Genomic DNA, 22,230 nt, shown 5'->3' on the forward strand with positions numbered 1-22,230 from the left:
TATTGCCCATTTTAAGAAAAGCAATACTTAATCCTGATCTCTAATCGATTTTCTGACCTAGATTTCACGATGACATACATTCTGAAGCTTTATCTTTTCGGAAAGGGAGGAGTGGTGAGTTCTTGAAAGAACACTGCACCTGCTCTCAATTCCTATTCTGCATCAAAAAATACAGATTTTAACAGCTTTCAAAATGTATTACAGTTTCTTTTTTTAAAGTTCATTGAAGTCATCAGAAACTCTCATCTTGGGGATTACACACTCCTATATTTTACACTGTAGAACTCAGTATTGTAGGCAAAAGGAGCTTGAGGAAAAGTAGTTTCAGACATAAATTAATCCATGACTGAATATCCAAAGACATTTGGATTTTCTCCTCCTGAATTCACAATAACATAATTCAAACATTACTTCAGAAAGATTTTTGAGGACTAGTGCGATTTAAAGCAAACAAATTGCTGCTTTGAGATTTCCAGACTGGAAAAGTCCAGAAATTTAGGGAAGAGTTTACAGTTTTTTCCCTTTTATAGTCTCAGACAGACACGCAGTGCTTTATACTGTTTGTACACTGAAGTTTCCTGGCATACAGAAGAAACAGTTGATGAAAGCAAGCAACTTCCAGAAATCTGCATGATAGCACGGAGGTAAATTTCACTGCAATATCAGTGATTAACACTGGACATCTTTGGGGATTTAACGAGTGCAACTAACAACAATGATGGCGCACGTTGTAATAATATGTTGTAAAAAGTATGATCTACAAGGAAAAATGTGGCCAAAACCTATACATAGTGATCTCTTTTATCTAGGAGTACATTAGCTAAATAACTGCAATCATTTATTTTAATATCCTTTAGCTTAAGCATTAAGAAACCAGCTGCAACCACAGATATTCCTGTACTGAAAATTATGAAGGCTGAGAGATTTTTCCAGGGAAGTATCGCTTTTTTATGCTATTCATTGAACATCTGATACTAGCCATAGTCAGAGATATGAGACTGGGCTAAGAGACATTTGGTATGAGCTGATACAGCAATTCTTACACCTGTTTACAACTGCTTCTTGTGAACGGTGGAGAAATGAGAATAAAGATGAAGATATCACTTCCCAACTAGTTGCTAATTAAGTGATGAATAAATAACACATCAGATGGGAATGTGCTTCAGTGTCCCAAAATCAAATGACAATTCATCCTAAAAATGGGAGTCAGTATGGCTTTGAGTTATCTATATTAGCACTGTAGCTCTAATCGGGAACGTGCTTTTGAAGTGAATGTGCCAGTGGCTCTCCCTTACTATATACCTTGATTCACGCTGCAAAGCTGTTTGGGAGCATGACAACTTTACTCCTTTTGGATGGACCCAAACCAGAGGCACTCTCCATAAGGATACCTAAAACTCCAACCACAACTCACCATGCAGCTCACTGAACCAAACCAGAACTACTTCTACAAAGTAAACTCCCAACAGAAGCATTTAATGTGGACATCGGCCACCCAGCTGCGTTCTGCAGATCTCCACCTACTGGGTTGTACGGTACCAGCCTTTGTCACCAAGAACTGGACCATATCTCATGAAAGCAGGGTCTGTCACTGGTCTGCTGAAGGATGCTTCCTTCACACGCTTCCTTGTCTGTGGCACACCATAAGCCTGTTGAACTCCTTTAGATGGAACTTTGAGACCTATCAGTGAAAGGCAATTTCCACAGTTATTTCAAACGCATGGTTAACATGACATTCTGGTAATCAGTTCCCTTACAGTGGTACAGCATTGTACCTTGGCTTCGTAAACTATCTACAACCCGCCCACAACTCACTCGTCAAGCTCTTCACTAAAGAATAGAGACATTTGGGCAGAATCAGACCCTCTGGAGCCCATGAGCAGCTGGAAGGTCAGCCCACAGAGCACACAGGTAGGTCAGTGCAGAGAAGGCATTCTTACATGAAAATCTTACAGATTGCTGCTATAAATGGAGATGTCATTCGGCTTCATTCTCCACTGACGTGTTTCCAAAATAGACAGTTTCCCACTTTTGTTAACAGAAAGCCTGCAAAATAATTCTACATAGCATTAAAAAAAAAATTACCTGGTTTGATAAGTACACATCAAACAGATGTTTATCTGTGTTAATTCTACTGACATTTTCTCCCTCATCTCTCACGCACACTGAATATCAAATATTTCCTCGGAGTGCTACAAGCAAAAGAAGAAAGAAAGTTTGCACCGCAGAAAGGCTCTGATGGTGCCAAGGATGAAAAGCGCAGGGTGGTGGCATCCGGACAGCTGGCCATCGCACCCAACAGGGGCAACCTGCCAGCGCAGCATCAGCTATAGGTGTGAGGCCTGTTGAGTCCAGAGTCATGCATTTCCTTCAGGAAAAAATTCTTTGGGAAAAGCTGAACTGCACACATCACTGGGGCCTTTTGTCACAGCAAACTGTGGGGAATTTTCACCAGCTCTGAATTCCGGCTGAGAATTAACCCTCGTTTAAAAGTCCAACAGGTGTGCCTTAGCGAGGATGTTTAATAAGGCTCAATGCAGTACAGCCAGTACATCTGGCTAAAAGAAATAAAAAAAAAAAGAAGCTGAATTTATTAGGCTTATAGGTCAGTATATAAATTTCTCAAAGAGACTCTATGGCTATGTCTCTACTAGTGTATTAAATGTGATGAGAATATTAAACACATACTCTAGCACTGAGGCCATCTGGCAAGAACATTTCGAGTCCTTACTATTAGACCATCTCACCCTCCAAAAAGGGGTGGCTGTAGGCTAGCTGGGTATCAGAAGCATCTCTGGCCCGTGCAGACTCCTGAGCAACGCCTGGGAAGCCTTTGAGGGAGCGTCAGCTGGCAGGGGCTGAGACCACCCCAGGAAATGCTCCAAGGATTTATTGGTAGGGTTGGTTGGACTTCCAGTACTTGGGAACGTTTTCCAAAACTCTTTACTTTACTAACATGGAGCAGCCTACTGGCAGCAGGGTCTGCATGTGTGTCCCCCTGCCTTTTTTGTGTAAGTACACACACACGCGTCAGGGAAACTCAGTTCCTGGGGATATTTCTTCATGGTCCGGCAGTAACTGCTGAACTGCAAAGTCTTGAATACTTACTTTAGGATGTACACTAACTCTAAATGACACTAAGCCTCTGGAGATTATTGAATAATTAATAAAACATTTTTTCTCCCCTTTTATCAGTGTCTAATGTTCTAGTATGTTTACTCCCATGAAGGGAAACCAAGAAAAAAATGGGTTGGACTTGCTGGTAGATAACAGACACTAAGACAAACAAAACTTTTTATTCAGTTTCTATGTTTTTCACCAGCAGATTTGCTTTAAAAGTATTAAGAAAACAATGTTTTGAAAATGTCTTGATCAGATCTTCATCAGGTAAATCTTACAGTCAGAACAGCCGAAGGGAAAAATGGGAAAAGTTGTCTTAAATCACTTTCTTGTTCCTCTGATCCCAAAGCGGCCAGACTGAGCCAACTCCCAGCATGAACTGCAGCAGAGCAAGGACTACAGAAATATGATGCTGCCAAGTCATCTCAGTGTCAAACAGACCCCGTTGCACACAAATTGTGTCCTCTGCTCATCCTGACAAGCTTCTCTCCATATGCTACCTGGACAGAAAGGGGTTATTAGCTCCAGGGAGGTATTTCCAACAGCAATTTTCTTCCCTTCTGGAAGGAAATCCTCAGCTTCTTATTTACTCTCTTGCACTGAGACAACAACCAACAACTATACTCCAGAAAAGGATCTGACTACTTCCTAGACCTCTGGATTAAAAAAGCTCCTTTTCATATATAAAACTTACAGTACAATGCTAGACAATAGATCAGCATGAATCATGACTAAACCACTAACGAGAACACTTGATTAAAAACAACAAAGATAAGCTGGGGACTGATTAATGAAAAAGGGCAAGTTTTAGAAACACATCAGCATTTAAGAACTCCAGCCAATATTCTTGCAAAGCTAAAGAGTAAGTAATACTGTTCGCATGCATATGAAGATACTGAACTGAATACCAGCCACAGTTCTGCTACACGTTTTGCTGCTTTTAGAAAAAAGGCGAGGGCAGAACAAGACCTAAAATTCATACAGATCATGGGACGATCAACCGAAGTAGTGTCTGAAAAAAAGTTCTTCAAAGAAATGAAGATTTTAAGTATATTCAGAATTTAGTCTTGTAATTACATGTAATTCTTCTGCCGTTTTTAACTCACTCTCCACTACTCACAGTGCTGTGGTCCTAGTTTTTCAAGGAATATACATAGGATGGAAGGTATGGCCACTTCTCACCTTTCAAAGCACCTAAAAATTCAGGCTATGATACCTAACAGCCTAAAAACTACAATCTTGGCAATTAGCTGTGTCTGTAGCTTTTGTGGCATCCTATGAAGACATAATGGGATAAGCTGCTGGTCAGGATATGGGCGTTAGCACTGGATTGCTTTGCTTCTGCCAGTCTGTGCAACAGCCCACAGAAGATGGGCCGAAACCTCTTCTCTCTGACTCCCCTGAAATTGCACCACTGCATGTAACAGCCCAACTTGACACTGTATTTTCCCTGGAAGGGAAAGGAAAATGTGTTCCTCAGAAGTCCAATATGACATAATATGCTAAAATAGTCTTCTCTGGAGTTTTTTCAGTCAATCAATAAAGTAAGCGTCTTGGAGGAATACTGAATGCATGTTTTTGATCACGTGGAGATCACAGCTCCTTCTGAGTAACTGCCTATTTACCAATGGTTTTTGTGGAAAACAATAAACATACTCCGTCCCTGGTGAGCAATGATAATCAAATAAAATTGAACTTTCACTCCACTGCGATCTTACAGTAATCTAAAAATTGAACAATTCCCCCTCGAATTCCTTCCCCGTGTTCTCTAACTCCATTAGAAACAGTCACAGTTTATAGTATGGCTCACTACAGCAAAAGCAAAGGTAGAAGTAAACTGGAGTATTTTGTTGTAGAGGACTGGTCCCTCAAGTCTTTTAAAGATTTGACCCTTCTTATATTTATTGATACAGCACAAATGTCTGCTACTCAAGTCAATAAAAAAATAAGACATAGCATAGCAGTATCATTAAAAATAAGCATTTTCTCTTTTCAAAGAAATTAACAAGCCTGTACTGACAGCCGTGCCATGCCAGAAGAAACGGAGACACAGAACGAGATTTGAAGCTGAGCAATGAGGCAGGGTAGCCAGCTGTAGGCAAGGGTGTCTTGAAGAATATGCAAAAGCCTAAGTGGCAGTGGGTTGGTTGTGCTGCAAGAACTGATGAAAAAATATCACACCTCTGACAACAAAACGACCGGAGAGTAATAGACATGAAGATTCAGCAAGGGACAACTAGGAGAAAAAGATGCAAATATACTAGTAGTCTCAGTAGAAGCTAGGACAAAATCTGGTTGCAGTGATAGATGACTACAATTCAATGACAGATTGAAAAGTAACCCTGACACTTTCATCCTTTGATTGCCTTCATCAACATTACATCTAGTCAATTCTTCACACCCATTATTTCCATATATCTGAAGATTTATCACTCATCTTTGAAAGGCAGTATTTCATTTTGTGTCCTCTAGAAGCAATTAACTAAATCCATCTTCTGAATCTTCAGCATTGTTACTGCATTATTGCTGTGTTTTAATCAAATTCCTCAGAAGTGATCTGCCATTAAGTATAGATTTATCAGAACATTTTATTTTAGGTTTGCTTTGGTTTTATTATAATGAAGGTGGCCACAATGACATATCAACGTATAAAAGACATACAGGATTCAACAAGCCACACATAGCAGGGTAAAGATGACATTTAATATTGCTCTGTAAATGTTATAATCAAACAGCATATAGCGTTGCAAAGAATTTTAAAACTCATTTATTACGACACTGTGCCGTAGCAAGCATCAGCTACAGTGAAACTCAGGACTAGCTACTTGTGTGCCAGAAAATAGCATTTGTATTTAGCTTAATTCAGCAGTGTTTTCAGGGGGAGGGAGGAAACTAGTTTTCCCACAAAAGATTATTTTTTCTTTTAGACCTTTAGGAAAAGGACTAGAAAAATAACAATGAGAAAAATGGAGCCTCCTGCTTCAGAGCACAATAAATGTGAATAATCAAGAGTCAAGAGGGAAGAGAAAGAAAAATTGCAAAAGATTCATACAGGAGTCTCATGAGATTTGGACACTTTCTTGAGCTATTAAAAAAAATCATTCAGTGACTTTTGGGGAAAAGTAGTAATAAATGACTATGGCTTCTGTCTTAAAGACAGCTGTTCAGTGAGAAGCAGCAGTCGAATTAATAGGCATACTTAGATCTGAGTGGAATAATTCTTTTTTCGGTCAAATCACTTTGCACGTATAGAAGCCTTTGTGCCAGCAGGTTACTAAATGACATTATACATGCGTCTCTGTGGGTAAATTAGAGGAATATAAGGCAAGATACTTTTAGATGTGACTAATGAAGGAAAGGAATAACATGACGAGTGTTAGGGCTAGACTATTTCTTTAGGAAGGCTAAGCAGAAGTGATCTTCTTTAGAGTTTGAAATTATTTATTTTTTTAATGTAAAGATAAATAAATACTTCCTTAATGGATAACAAGATTAGTTTATGCAAGCTTCTGGCTTCCTTTTCCAAATTACAGAATCAGCATCCAATTCAAAGGCACATAACACCACATAAATGGGAATGCTGGGAAAGACGCACAGTATCAACCTTGATGCAGTACTTTACAATCAGGTTAATAATATATGAGCATGCAACTGAAGTGGGTCTACTGGAAAGATAAGCTGATCAACTATCTTAAATGCATTTTCTCATTCAGTGCCCATTTTTTCTTCCTCTTTTTTTTTCCTGTCCATTTAAGGGGGAGGGTTTATAAAAAGAATTGTAGGCAGATAATCATAGCGAATCTATTCCCAAGCTAGCTCAACTGTTTTTTTCTGGAAAAAAAATGGAAGAAATGCCAAGGGACACACCACTTTTTGATTAAAAGGAAATGACATATTTCCTCCTTAAAATTGATTTCTCTTAATCACCTCTCGTTCATCACACAAACGCACAGGTAGTGCTAACTACTTCTCTTCACTTTCCCTAATCCCTTACTGCCCAAGGACAAACTGCTTTCTCTGTCACATGAGGTAAAGGTGAAGTCCAGTCTACCTCATCTAGGCAATTAACTTGCACCCACATTCTAGGTGCCTAATGAAGGCTGCACAGGGGACCTTGGTACTTTCTTTTGTTTGTTTTCATGAAGAGAGGTAAGTACTCTGGAAACCCTCTACAGAAAGAACACTATCTACCAAAACATCTCCATCTGAATTTAAGTGCATGTTAACTGCCCGGTGTAGCTGGCTTGGATGCCAGCTCAAGCTCTTTCTCTTCATCAGTGGCTGTCACTCATCTACCAGAGTTTCTGCTCTTTGATGCAGCTCAAGATGCAGCTTTCAAACTATGTGGGAAGTCACTGTCAACAGGTATGAGCCAACCGAGACCAAGAGACAGAGCTCATCCCCGAGAAACAAGCTTGCAACAGCAATATCCCAATGTGCAGAGAATATTTGTCCACCTATTTTCTGTAAAAAAACACAGTCTCCACAAGAAACAAAGAGCTCTGACAGCAAGGCAGAGTCAAGAGGACATGCAGGTGGCATTCACTGCACCTACGTCCAGAATCTTAACCCACGGGCATTTGCCCCAAGTCATCCTCCCTGTACAGAGCACAGAAAGAAAGGAGCCCTCTGCAATGAGTTATCTTCTAATACAGTTACTGCCAGTCAGATGGGATGTATCACCCTCTGGAGAGTCACAGCTCTCCCACTAGAAAAGGTGACTACATAACTTCACAGGGGTGCAATGTACTTTTTTTGGATATATCTAGCCTAGCAAATAAAGTGAGCCAGGGAGTTTGCTGGTCCGAAGGACAAGTGGCGTGGCATGGCACAGCTTGTTTCTGTCTAGATTAAGTTATTTCACAGCACAAGTAGCTGCATCCAAGCTGCGTAGTGGGAATGGACCTGGCATGTGCTAACCTCCAGACAGTACCCAAGTACCACCTGGAAAAATGCTGGGCCAAATCCATGCTCGTGATTAACACACGATGGGTGCATGCCTGAGCTCAGGCACCATGCTCAAAGCACAGAAGTCTTGACATTCTGCAGATTATCAGGAGAGTCACAACTCTTCAATCTGGCAGATCCATAGCTTATGGAGTCCTTTCAAAAACAAAATTGAGGGTCATATCTGTTCTGCAAGTCCTGCAAACATTTTCCTACGCAAAGTTCCAGTTGTTTTGGGAGATGTTTTTATTATCTGAATAGAAAGCCTATTTTACATGATAGGAAAATGCTTAGAAAGGCCAAGTGTTGTTATCCGAATAGCCTAGGAGGTCAGAAGCTAAAGCAAATCACTGCTGGTGCAAAGAAACACAGACATGTCATTGTGTTATATCACAAAAAAAAGGCCCGAGTTCATCTTTTGTATTTTAATGAATAATAAGACTTAGTGCATTACTCAGTACTCCCCTCTTGAGTTGGTGTATTTTAAAATTCAGAATTTAAATGCATTTTTGTATTAGCTATTATTTTCAACTTCAAAATTTCAGTGCATTTTAAAAGGCACAGTGGCATCAGAAACCACTGAAAAGAAGAAATATAGCTATCTGCTTACAAAATAAATTTAGATTAAGTAGAGAAATGATTTCCACTAGTTTACATTTTAGCATTCTAAGTCTGGCAGATTCAATTTCTTACTCTTCCAGACTTATTTCCCCACTGAAAAACATGAGAGGGGCTCAGCTTCCCTGCACAGCCAAGCTCAGCTCCTGGAAGGGGAAACCCTCAGCTCTTTAATTCTGCCCCAAAGACTCTCAGTCCCAAAGAGTGGAGGGTCCTGCCAACCGATCTCACATGGCGCGTGAATTGCATTACACCTCAACAGTTGACACTATAACTAAGCAATGAGCTCACATGATAAGCCTATGACGGATAAGTAATCACCTGAATGGGAGATGTTAAAATATTCCCTCATGTGATCAGGAAACAGGCACTCAAGGGAATGAAGCTCTTTCCCTTCAAGTAACTTTAGGGTTAACAGACCAGCAGAGTATGATAGTGGGGCTATCTTACATCTCAATTAAAAGAGCAAGGGATGAGCTATTTTTAAATCACATGGATCTGAGCTTGCTTTTAAAGGTTATCTTCTCTGTCCTACATGTATTTCAATTTAGGACCCACACAAAATCTACCAGAAAAACCTTACATAGTTCAAACTCTATATAGAATTTTACATGCATTAATCTGCTGGGTAATATTAGTTAGTGCTGCTAAAGATCACCTGTGTACCAGTTCAGCATAGTCTTCTACTTACCTTCAAAAAGGCAGGTTAAGGAGGAACGATAGGTGTAATTCATCCCAACATTAACTAAAACTGAGCATCTATCCTAGGACAATCAACTCCTCTCATTGTCTTCTTCGTCCCATTACCCTGTTAGCACTTCTAGATGGGCACTTCTGGAGGGCCAGTCATCCTTACTGTCTTAAATACCTGTCTTAGAACAAAAAATAGCGTCTTATGGAACTGCTTCTCTCTGTTAAAGGGAGCCCTGATGATCAGCGCTGGCTGGATGCTGGTCCTATGCTGGGTAACCTATGTAAAGCTTGTGAAACAAGTTGTATTCAAGGACCTAACTCCCACTGATACAGCCATGCTGTACAGAGCTCCGCACTGACATAACTTCAGCTTCCAGAAACTGCACTAGCTGCACCAGAGGTACCTCTGGCATCTCTGCAGAGTGCTGTATTGTGCCATGGAGACATACCCGTGAACTAATGAAAATTCAACATTCATATTAGTATAAAGAAAAAAAGTCATTAACTGCTATTGAACTGCCAATTATCCAGCGTAACTGCAGACCTCCCAGCACAGCTGTTTTACCTTCCCTCTCTGCTGTATGCAATATTACATTCATATTGCAGGTTACATTATCACAGCAACCTGTAACCGGTTCCTAACTGCTGAGAGAACAAATTATTTTGCCAAAATTATTGGTTCGAATCTGCAATAGTGAATAATGAATTAGACATGCCTAGACTTGGGGATTTTTTCCTTGCATTATCTGCAGTTATAAGGAACTGAAATTCAATTACAAATATTAAATGAACTCTCCTTTTGAAATTATTCTTCTTCCAGCTATTTTTTATGACTGTGTCACATGGGAGAAAAAAGAAAGTTTGTCCTGGATAAGCTAAAATCCCTAATGGTAGCTAAATGTTACTCAACCTTTTCAACTGAAAGTTTACATTATCCTTCAGTATTGATGGATTGCACTTGATACTACCCAATTTTAAATTTTTACCTATTCAAATCTGTATTAAAATGAAAATTGGAGGGAAAAGTGTATCATTACTAAATGATCCCAATGCTCTGGTGACTCCTAAACAAGAAGTGCTCTCTCTCAGAGTCTCGAGACTCAGGAAGTCTCAAGTCACAAATCATGGGAGGTGGCAAGAGTACACTAGAGAAGTATTAACGCGTGTTTATTTTATTCTTCCCTAAGTGTGCGCTACCAGCCAGTATCAGAGGCAGGACACTTGGCTGGGTGGACCTTTAGTCAGACGTGTCATGGATGTTCCCAGGTTTGTATGTTGTCTTCTGCCAAGCACAAGATTGCCTGCCATGCCTATATCAAGTTGTTAAGCTTTCTGTGTGACTACAGACATTAAATTATCTGAATAAGCACTCAGTGCATGAATAAAAAATCTTCATATAAATATCACTCTCTTTTTTCTCTCTTTTTTTTCTGTCTTCAAAGGAATGGGAAAAATTGCTAGACATGGAGTGGGTATAAATCAGTGAAGTTTCTGTGAATTTTCCACTCCTGTATAACTTAAGTTAGTGTATTTCTTCAATACTTGGGCATGATGAAAAGCTGTCAACAGAAGTAAAATTGTACTTCTGGTTACATGCACAGAAGTCCTGACCTTGTACTTCACAACTTTTTTTTTTTTTTTTTTATGACAGGTATATTCAAAAGGACATACCTGTAAAACCTGTTGCAATCAATGCAAAGATACCGAGAACACGATGAAGATACATACACAGTGGTTACTAACATCTCAGATAGTGTGGCATATCCTTATGACACTGGCATACATTACAAACGGCCTATGGGAGACTCCTGATTATCTTCAGCATCAGCACGAGACCAGCAGGGGCATCCGAAACCACACCAAGACACACTTGTGTGCACAACTCAGGGGAGCACTGACAGAAATAATAATTAAATCAGAGCAGAGATTCACAGAAATATGGTGCTGGAAAAGATTTCAAAGCATCAGCTAGCCCAGCCTCTCCAGGGGCAAGAGCAAGACCATTGGAAGAGGTATTTTCTAGTCTCTTCTTGAAAACCTGCAACAAAGGAGATGCTACAACAAATGTAGATGGCTGAAAACTAATCTGAAATCAATTAATTAATTTCTTTAGGTCTTACTTCAAATGGTTCTAAAGAGCAGCTGATCATCCTCCTCCTACCGCTAGCTTCCTACATTTATGTACTCTATCCTATTTTTCAGTGGTAAACAAAACCATTTACTTCAACGTTGCCGCATACGCCCTGTTTTCTAATTATTTTAATTAGAAACATTTGTTTCCCTTCCTTACACCTCCTGCTCATTTCCATCTCCCTAAAAGCCAGCACAAAAACACTGGACATTCTTGCTCAGGCTTCACTAACAGTGGACAGAGAAATCCCTGTGTCTCATGAATGACACTTCTATTTATGTACCCAAGAGTAAGACGTGTCTTTTTTCAATTGTATTGCACTTGGGATTTGGATTAACTTTTTCACTTGCTTTAGACTCTCGTCCAGTAAAAACTCTACATCCTTTTTTTTCTGCGCTGCTGCTTAGCCAATTCTTTCTCATTTTAAATACTGGATTCTTCCTCCCTTACAAAATGTAGGACTTTGTGCTTGCCCCTTCTTTATTTAGGGCCATTCCTCTAATTTGTAAACATCATTTCGAGTTCCCTTTTTCTCCCCTGAAATGTTTGCAATTATTCCAGATGGATGTCATCACAGATTGTACCTATTCCATCATCCAAGTCAGGATGATTCAATGTTGGCAGCCGGGGTTGGTTTTAAAAAGCCTATTGCCACCTCCCACCAACATAAACTACCTTCTTTTCTCTGCATAAGCAGGTATTTCTTCCCCTTTAGAGCAGCCGCTTTCCCCTGCAGATAAGCAGAAGCCTGTCATCAGTTCCCCTGGCCAAACAGGAGTCATTCTCCTATCGCGCTGCCTGCTACAAGCATTTCTCTCTGTCAACAGGAACTAGGAAACATGACAGGAGTAGGGAGACAGAGTGAGGCAAGCTGGGGGAATCCATGATTTCTGTCCCGAGGAAGAAAAATGGATGGGGTCAAGAGAGGGGATTAGAAGGAAGGATGCTCTTGTTGCCAGCTGGCAACGAGAGGGCAGGTAACCGGGTAAGATAGACTGTCCTTCAGAAGCAGTACCCACTGCTGCCGTCTCCTAGTGGATGGCTACTGGCTCATCACCAGCACAGCAAGACCACGCTTTGCAGGGCTATGCTGGTCTCAGGAGATGCTTCCCTGCCTGGGCAGTGTTTCTTTCTTCTTCTTCCTTTTTTTTTTCCTATCCATCAAACACATACACACATATATATATATATACACACACACAAAATTATTTATATGGTCTATCTGCCATATCTATTTAGTACGATCTACTAGTCTCCCTACATACATTAAATCATAAAATATATAAAAGCAAAACTCAGTATATAAAGTTATATATTCTATTTCATACTCTTGTGATTTGTGATCAAGTTATAAGCACTGCACACATTAATCTTCTAGCTAGAAAACTTGTGTTTGCAATAAAAATGATTATGTAATCACTCTATTAGTACAACTCATTTAATTTCTCCATCTGAATCTTCAAAGCAAAATATGTCACAACACAGTTATGATTTCCTGCATGAGGTAACTTTGAGATTCTATTTCAAAATATTTATAAAGTAGCTGTTTATGGTAGGAAATATGATCTATGTTTATGATAGGAAACATAGGTTACATTTCACCGTGCCTAGCTGCAGCCACGCGAACTTTCGTGGTTGGACTAGATGATCTGAAAGGTCCCTTCCAACCTAGGCAATTCTATGATTCTAGGATTCCATGAAGACTAATCAAGTTGTCTTGGCTCTCCCACAGCCATTCAGGAAAGATGGACACCTCCCAGAAAGACGAATCCTTCCATCTTTGAAAAAACCCCACACAGATATCTCTAACACATTAGTGGTTATGTCCTCCTGATTCCAGAGGGAGCCTGGAGGATGAGCTTTGGCTGGACACATAGGGAACAATTCACTTACCTAGGCAAGGTGTCTGGTGCCATTTTGGATGCCCTGGATGACAGAATCCCTGTACAGGGCTGGCAGGTCCAGGATGGGATCTCTGGGAGTCCCCTACCCTTCTGGAGAGGCAGCTGGAGTCCAAACGGGATACCCCGAGGCATTTAAAATATCTAAGAAGCGCTATTGAAGTGTCTGTTTTAAGATGAACAGCTCTCTGGACTCCATCACCTATATTAACAAGAGCAAGACTCAGTTGTTTAAACTTCAGGAGTTGGTGTCATGTCTAACACATGTGCACAGAGCACATGGATATGGCAGAGGGCTTGTGAGAGATCTGTGCCAACCTGGACTGGAATTTGGAGGGCAAGTACAATACCATGAAACCAAAATGACAGTAGACACCTTTGCCTATGCAGCCACGTTCTGTCCTAGATCCCCGTTAACTACAGTCGTAGAGCTTATCAATCCAGCTCACATTTAGACATCTAATTGTATACAACTCAATTTACATGAATTGAATCCCACCCCATTTTTTAGACATCTAAAGTAAGATGTTACAAATCTCATCAACAGAAGTTTGAAGGTTCTGCACCTTCAGTACTTCAGGCGAAGTATGAATTGATTCACCTCATAATCATTATTTATGCACCGCTATCTAAGGAAAGTAGACAATATTTGCCCTCGACGAGTAAGAACTTTAGTTGACCTTACAGCAGCAACTAAAACACAGTTTGTCAGAAAGATGTCAAAATTGCTTTGAAAATCAGCAGGCACCCAATGTAGTCCATATGCGTGCTTGCAGTTTTACAATGGAACATATGTAAAAATAAAAAATTACAGTGTTAGCATAGAGCAGATTACATCTTTTTCAGAAACAACAACTCGTAAGTTTTATGGTCTGACTTTATGTCAAACTAATTTTCTGAATACAGTATTCTCAAAACAGCAGGATGACTATATAGCCAATGATGCCTCCTGGGTTTTGCTGGTTTGAGTTTAATTTTATCGAAATTAGAGCCTTTGAAAAACCCTGGATGAACAGCTCTGAAGTCCCCTCTATACACAAAGAGAATGTAGGCAGCACTTCAGAAAGCAGTAGCACAAGTTTCCTTTCCTACAGGAGATCATACTATTCTCTGCAAAACATTATCTCTCAGGAGAAAGGTTCATTTTTGCACTGATCCCCTTGTTTTCTCTATCCACTTTATAGATTTACCTCCCATAAACTGTAAGACACGTCCCAGAATGATGTGAAAATGAAAGCACAGCACCTTAGTCTTCCAGCTCTAATGATGAGTTTATAGCAGGGGTTATTTGGAGACTCAATGTATTGATTATTTAACTTCCTGAGGATAAAAAGCTACGGGAGTATTTGGGTGCTTGAAAATTATATGCCTGGAACTAACGCATTTGATTCACAGACCTAATGTTGAACAAGAATCAGACTATAGAAATTCACCAACTGTGGATATTGTCTGATCAGAAATAGGCTGACAGACTAGTAAAAAGCACCAGAACTGTTTATTTTTCAATTCATATCATCTAAGCAAAACATACCTCTAAAGCACAGAAAGTAAAGAACACAATCAACCCAAATCATGTAAAATGATAAATTATAAAGCCAAATTATTGAAATCTGACAACAGTAATGTTCCATACTTTTTATTTGTAAAATGACTTACAGTGTTTTCTCAGTATTACGTCTGTTGTTATTGATTAGTATTTTGTTTGGAGAGGTACATTACTGTACATTTTACAGGCATTTACAGCAGTTTTAAATGCAATTATTGGAGGTATGCACAAAAAAAGGCAGGTGGTTAAGTACCCAATTACAGGTATAATTTGTGAAATAGGCAAATAATAATGGGAAAGCATGCACAGGTAAATCAGGGAAATAAAGCACGTATGGAGAAATACATACATATGCACATATATATATATACACCTGCAGGTCATTAACAGACTGCAGCCCTTCCTTGAATAATGCACTTCTCACATGCAACTTCATTAATTCATTCTTTCTACGATATATATAACTCAAAGGATAAACATCAAGGCGTATTTTTTTTACTTCATAAATGTTTAGTATTTTCAGTATGATGTAAATAGTGTAGCAGAGTAACAAGTTCAATAATGCTACTCAGTATTTTCAAGATGTTATGAGATCAAATAGAAGCTGCTTATTTAAAAGATTTCAGTAAAACAACTTGATGCTGTGCAGTCCTGATACTTGCATCATTCCTCTTGATACAGCTTAGCATTTCAGCATTAAAAGTAAAGAAAAAATTTAACTGTTCCATGTAATCTGAGAAGAAGCAAATTACTATTCAATAAGTCTATTCTAAAAAATAGCTACAGGTAGCCTGGATATAGGGTGGGCAAAGGATTTTTAATATTTTTCAACAGAAATACTAAAAATACACAAATAAATTTTTAAAATGCTGTAAAGCCAAATGAATATCTCGTAACTGAAGATTCATAGAGGAATATATTATACATAAGCCTACAGTTTGATTAAGAATAGAAAAGAGTATGATACAAGCTGTAATTCTTGTTACAAAGACTTGTCATCATATTACTGAAAGCTACATTACAGGCTGCCTAGAAGGCAGTATAATAAAACTTGCTGTAATAACTTTTTATTTATATTCATAAAATTGAAGAATGTTAATTCTCTAGTTATTTTATTTTTAATATAGAGATGAATTTTAACAAGCTAATTTATAAAAGGTTACAACAATGTCTAGATTTAAATCAAAGGAATTAATGTCCATACTACCACAGTTCATAGAGAGAAATTCTTGTAAGACATTTCAATAGTTGATGAGGCTAAAGGTCAAAGCTCACAATATCTGCTTGGAATTAAATGAAAGACTATGTCAAAGATTAAAAGTTTAGTTGGTAACCAACATGAAGTTCAACAGCTATGGCTCAGGTCTTCAAACTAATTGTGACCTTTTGTCCCTCCTCCAAATTACTACCTCAGAATGTATACTTCAGTGATCTTGAAAAGCTCCTTCTGTTCATCCTTATTCATCATTTCTTGATATTTACTCAAGAATCTTTGCAGAACAGTATAAAGTTACCTAAAACAAGCGGAAGCAATCAACTCAGGCAGTACTTGAATATAGCTATGCTTAGCCAAAGATGACTTCTTTCACAGGCAGAAGAAACAAGATCAGCTGAAACTTTGGTTGAAGTAAGGTGTTCACCAACCAGAAGCCCTTTCTGCTCATTTTTCCTGAAGCAAATACACTTTTTACAACAACAGTACTTTAGCAATTTCCTTCAGAAACCTGTATTTGTTTCTGTCGCAAGATCTGTATTGTTATTTTTCAGACTTTGCATTGCCTCACGAGAGGGCACAGAAAAAACCTCTTCGCTTTTTTAGAGCTCTGGCAATTAATGGGTACCAGCGGGCACTGACTTGCGGGCCAGCTAGAAACTAAAGTAATTGATACCTTGGCTCACTGTCCGGGAGAAAGGGATGACACCCATCATCTTGAGGAGCTCTTGTCTTATTCAAGATCTAATTACCCAGTCTAGCAGCACAACAAGCAGTGTAATTACTTACTTTTCCTTATACTCCTGCTACAGTAGATTGGACAAGTTGTTATTTAAACCTAACAGGCTTTTCCACAGCTGTGGTGGGGAACACAAAAAGCACTACACATCCTCTCATTTTCTTTCCAGTCTCAGCCTGCCTTTCTCTGATATTTATTGCCTATGTGGCACTTCACATACGTAAACTGTTATATATTAATTTAATGCATAATGTGGTGCTTCCCTGAGTATGGAGCATAGCCAAAGGTGCGGAAGGTGGCAGTGGGGATGGTGAAGTCAGACTTTTGAATTACTCTTCAAAGACTCAGCTTCCATTTTTTTGGGAAGCAATCCTACAGGTACAGAAAAGCCTGTAGAATATATAAGGTGTCTCTGCAGCTGCCTGAATTTGCAGGAAGCCTAAAAGAAAATCTTACAAGTAAGAACTATCTCATTTGTCCCTCCTGAATGAGTAGAAAGGCAGACGTTGGTGCCACTTTTAACTGCAAACAGGTATCTCTGTTAAAACCATTTTTTAAAAGATTGGAAGTAGAGCAAAAAGTTTCTATCTCAGAATCTCAAGTACAGCGGGTGAAAGAAGGGGCAGGATTAGTGAAAACACACGGATCATGTATAAAGCCAAGCTGTGCTACCTTGTAACACTGCATCAGTGCGTTGAAGGAGGGGTAGTGCTGGTGTCAGTGTCGTTTCCTGAGAGAGAGCTCGGCTTCCAAACGTGCAGATTACTTTTAATGCCACAAATATAACTACAGCATTGCAGGGTAGGCTGATCATTTACCTCAGGTTTGCAAAAGGAAAAATCCAAGAGACAGGGGGAACGAGTAATTTGCTCAGAAACACGAAAAATCCACCTCACATTTAGGATTAGGACAAGAAACGTCAATTCTGCCGTCCAACCCCAAACCACCAAACTGCACAGATCCGGAGACCGAACCGCAGAAACACACCAAACACCTGCCTTTTCCTCGGTGGCCCCGACAGCCCCTCAGCAGCATCGCTTTGCCAAGCCAAATTACAATCCCTCCGAAGCCCATAGGCAGTCGCGCCTGCTCTACGTGCCCGACAATAATTAACACGCTCGCACATGTACAGAGTTTATCCTCCGACCAGCCGGGTTGTGGGGAAGCCCGAACCGCGCCAGCAGCGGGAGGGATGCCGACAGCCGCGGCCCTCCGACACCGACACCGGCAACCCCCCCGCCGACCGCCGCCGCCAGCCCGCTCCGCTCCGCATCCCGCCGGCTGTGAGGGGCCGTCGCAAGGTGCCTGTGACCCGGCGGAGCCCCAGCGAGCTCCGGCCGGTGCCGACCGGCGGTGAACGAGGAGGAGGAGGAAAGGGGGTGTCAGGCATCCCGGCACCCCCGGGCTCGGCCGGGCCACGCACACCCGCGGCAGCGAGAGGGGAAAAGGAGGGCACCGGGGAAAGCGCGTCTGCGGGGAAAATAAAAGTTTCCAGGCGGAGAGGGCAGCGCTCGGGGCCCCGCTGGGGTGCCCCTGGCAGCGGCGACTTCGTGAGAAGGGGAGGGACGGGAAACGGGCGGCAGCCCCGGCCCCGGCGCCGGCCGGGCTCCCCCGGCTACTCACCATGTTGACTTCGGAAACCATGTCGATGCTGGCGATGTCGATGTTCATCCCCACGCAGACGGGCGGACCTGCGGGCAGAGGAGACCGTCACCCGCCGCCGTTACGAGACCTGGCGGGCCAGGGGGGCCGCGGGAGCCGGCTCCGCCGTGCGGGAGGGGCGGCAGACCCGGGGAGAACCGGTGGGAGGAGGGGGCTCCGGGCGGCGAGCCCGGTCAGGGCGACTCACCTCCGAAATCCGGCCGGAGGCGGATGTCGTAGCCCTTCAACAATTTATCCACAGTTTCTTTCACGAAGGACATGTTGCCGGGATCGTTCACACTGTGGGGGCGAGAGAAACGGGGGGGGAAGGGGAGGGAGGGGGTGTCGGGCGGGGGAGGCAGAGGACGGGGTGCGGGGGGCCGGGGGCGACGGCGGGAGGGGGGGAGACGGGGATGGGGGCGGGGGGGGGGGGAGCGCATCAGCTTGTTCCCCTGGCGAAACGCATCCCGCCGCCGCCGCCGGGGCACGCTGGCTCCTACCTCTGGGCGCAGCAGACCACGGCCACCAGGACGGGAGCGGAGAAGATCCCGAAGATCCTGCCTCCCCCAAAGCCCCACATCCCTCCGCTCCGCGCTCCCACCGCGCAGCAGCAGCAGCAGCCGCCGCCGCCGCCGCCGCGATCCGGCTGCCCCGGCTGCCGCTGAGGAAGAGGCGGAGGCGACAGTCCCCGTCGTCGTCGTCTTTCTCCCCCTCCCTCCCCCCCCCCAGCCCTCCCACCCCCCCAAAAAAAAATAAAAAATAAAAAATACTATCCCCCACCCCCTGCCCCAAACACCGCTGCCCGGCCCGCGGGAGCTGCCCGCGCACCCGGCTGCGCCCACCCCGCGGCCGGACGCCGCCGAGCCCCGGAGGAAGCCGCCCTCCGCCGGAGCCCGGCCGCCTGGTTTCCCCGCCGCCCGCCCGCCCGCCCTGCCGCCTTCCCGCCAGCCGGGAGGGGAGGGGGAGGGCGCCGCCGTCCCTCCCGGCGGAGAGCCCGAGGAGGGGCGCGGTGGGGAGCGGGGCTTCGGCGGGGCCGGCCGCGGGAGGCGGCGGTTCCCCGGGCACCGCCTCGGGGCACGCCCGCCCCGCCGGCCGCGACACCGGCCCCGCGGCAGCAGCCCTGAGGCAGGGGTCGCCCCCTGGCAGCCGCGGCTCCCCGCGGCCGGCTCCTTCTCTTCGGGAGGGCGAGGGGATCCGGGCGGCGGCCCGCCGGGACTCCCCCCTGCAGCCGGGTGAGAGGGGGCTGCCTGCCGCCGGGCCGGGCTGAGGGGCGAGGGCCGGGCCTCAGCCCTGAGGCCGGCCGCCCTCCCCTGCCTCGAGCGGGGCGACGGCGCCCACCTGCCCCTCGGCCCGTCCCGGGAGCCGTGCCCGGGGGGAGGCCGCTGAGGCCGGGGAGGGAGCGGGGCTGGGAGCCCGGCCCTGACCCGCAGAGGGCCAGAGGGGGTCCCTGCCGCGGCCAGGGGTGTGTGCGGCGGGCACATAGAGGCGCTGGGCCTGAGGGTCCCCTCAGGCATGCCTGCGAGGGTGCCATTAGCACGCATCTAGATCGTCGTGTTTTGCCTCCATTGGCTCCAAAGCGCATAGAACCGGGGCTGTTAAGTGGGATGGTAATGGAGGGAAACTGTGCTGGTGCCAAAGGGATGTACAGTGAGAGCTGTGGTCTCTCTGTTGTGCTGCTTGTGAACTCCTGGGTGCTCCTGGCTTTGTATAAAACATTGGTTGGGGTGGAGGCAGCGCGGTTGTTACTATTGTTAACCTCCTTCCAGGTTAATTAGTCCTTTCAGCAGGACTAATTGACATGGAAACAGAAGCACGCTGACTTGGCTATATTGCCTTTGGTTCCAGAGCCAGCTCCAGCTCAATGCCAATGCTCTTCACCATGCGCTACCATGCCCTGAGCCAGCTCCTGATTCTGGTTACATTGCAATCAGTGGCCATTGGTCCATGACAGAGCACAACATTTCACTAGTCAAGGAAGAAAAGCAATGTCTTTTTTTCGCACTTGTTCTCTTACCACCTGTTTTTCTTTCTACATATCCTCTTCCCATAGAGAAACTGCTAGGAAAAGGATGGATGGACACTTGAGGGCTGCTGTGGTGGTGTGTACAGGTGAGAAAGCATGGATGGCTTTCTGTCTCTCCTCAACTAATTCTTGAAAAGAAAGGTGAGTGCAATCCATGACGTACATCCTGACCATGTTGCTGTTGCAGTTAATAATAAAGGGCCAATAAAAAAATAAGGAGCACGCTCAGTTTTAAAAACAACATAAAACCCTATAGACAATGAGGAAAAATGTAGAGAAACTGAGTGTTGCCAAATCTTGTGATTTCATGTTAAGTCTTGCAATACTTGGATGTTTATCCAAATCTTAGCTTTCATTTAAAAATGCATGATGCTTATGATGAAAGCTTGAGAATTCTGACACAAAGCATACATGACTCAAGGGCTCAAAAATGAAAAGTCAAATAACAAATATATACATATATAAAAATATATATATATATATATATAAAAAGTGATTTGAGAGCCCTGGATCCTGAAGTTTTTTTAGTACTATGGATGGGCAGTATTGAAGACTAGTTCTTTCAAAGACTTCAGTGGAAGTGAATTTAGGGAAGGGTACCAACTCAGTTCTTTCCCCCTAAGTGCTGAAAGTAAGTATTAACACTGAAGAAAATATTTCTTATGAAGAATTTAACATGGTTTAAAAGCACATTTAAGCACTAATAACTTTTCTTAAATAGACTGTCAGTTTTATAACAGAAATAAAATATTTTAGAGAACACTATTTCTGATTAACGTGCTATCCTGGTACTTTGGAAACACATCTGAGATAGGAATGAATCAACAGTGCTGTAGAGTCTGTCATATTTTATCACTTCATTTAAGTATTTGTCTTCTTCATCTTTCAGAGCAACCGTTTCCATTTACTTGTGGGTAGTTTAAAGATAATCCAGGTTGGGACTGATGGGACAAAGAAGTACTTAGGGGGTTATGGAGCATTTGTTCCTTGGGACTTTGGATTCAATTAGGCTTAGCAGTAACTCAAAGACATTAAAAAGTATAAATGATCGATGAATTTCATGAATGGCAAAAATCATCTTGACTTCTCAGTGATAGAGCATTTACAGTGAAGATGGCAGTTTGGGTTTTGTCCACAGGGAAGACTCATAACAAAGCTTCTGTGGCAACGGTCTGGAGGTAAGACCCAGCAAAGCCTTGCATAATGCAGAGTAGTTAAGGAAATAATGGAAGCAACGACTTTTGGGGAGCTATTTAATGTGGCCAATAGGAAAAATATGGGTACAGAAATAGACTCCTTGTCCTGCCCCAAAATTTGCCACCCTGGCTTTTCCCTTGGAATTAGGCTCCTAAACATCTTCTTTCAAAAAGCAAACATTATTTCAAGGCGTGGCAGGAAGGAGCCTTGGCACTTTTATTCACTAAAGCAAAGCACCCAGTCAGAACCTGTGGATTCTCCATCCAAGAAAATCCCAAGAATGTATCTCCTGAGATCAACCCAGACTACAGGACCCCGGGGTAAGGTTTTCATTTTGGTTGTTTGAAATGTTCCACTTTCCAGCAAATCGTTAAGTAGGGGAGAGAGCAAAAGAGTTAACATGACTCTGTGGCCTAGTGGTTTGTCTCTTATCTGTGAAGTACTGTTATTTCATAAATAAT

The 22,230-nt window shown here is 42.8% G+C and overlaps 1 protein-coding gene across 2 annotated transcripts in view; it reads right to left on the reverse strand.

Moving 5' to 3' along the window:
- Window positions 1–22,230, reverse strand: part of GABRB3 (gamma-aminobutyric acid type A receptor subunit beta3) — a 196,441-nt gene that overhangs the window by 94,069 nt on the left and 80,142 nt on the right. Inside the window, exons 1-3 of one of the 2 annotated variants that reach the window (XM_054205685.1) lie at window positions 19,050–19,129; window positions 18,758–18,849; window positions 18,532–18,599 (exon numbers count right to left, since the gene is read on the reverse strand). In XM_054205685.1, the coding sequence (XP_054061660.1) occupies window positions 18,532–18,599; window positions 18,758–18,849; window positions 19,050–19,129 (240 nt within the window). Of the gene's footprint in view, window positions 1–18,531; window positions 18,600–18,757; window positions 18,850–19,049; window positions 19,130–22,230 lie in introns of those variants that run through there. The other variant, XM_054205675.1, reaches the window with a different exon arrangement.

The sequence above is a fragment of the Rissa tridactyla genome, chromosome 1 (assembly GCF_028500815.1).
Source record: "Rissa tridactyla isolate bRisTri1 chromosome 1, bRisTri1.patW.cur.20221130, whole genome shotgun sequence".
Classification (NCBI taxonomy): domain Eukaryota; kingdom Metazoa; phylum Chordata; class Aves; order Charadriiformes; family Laridae; genus Rissa; species Rissa tridactyla.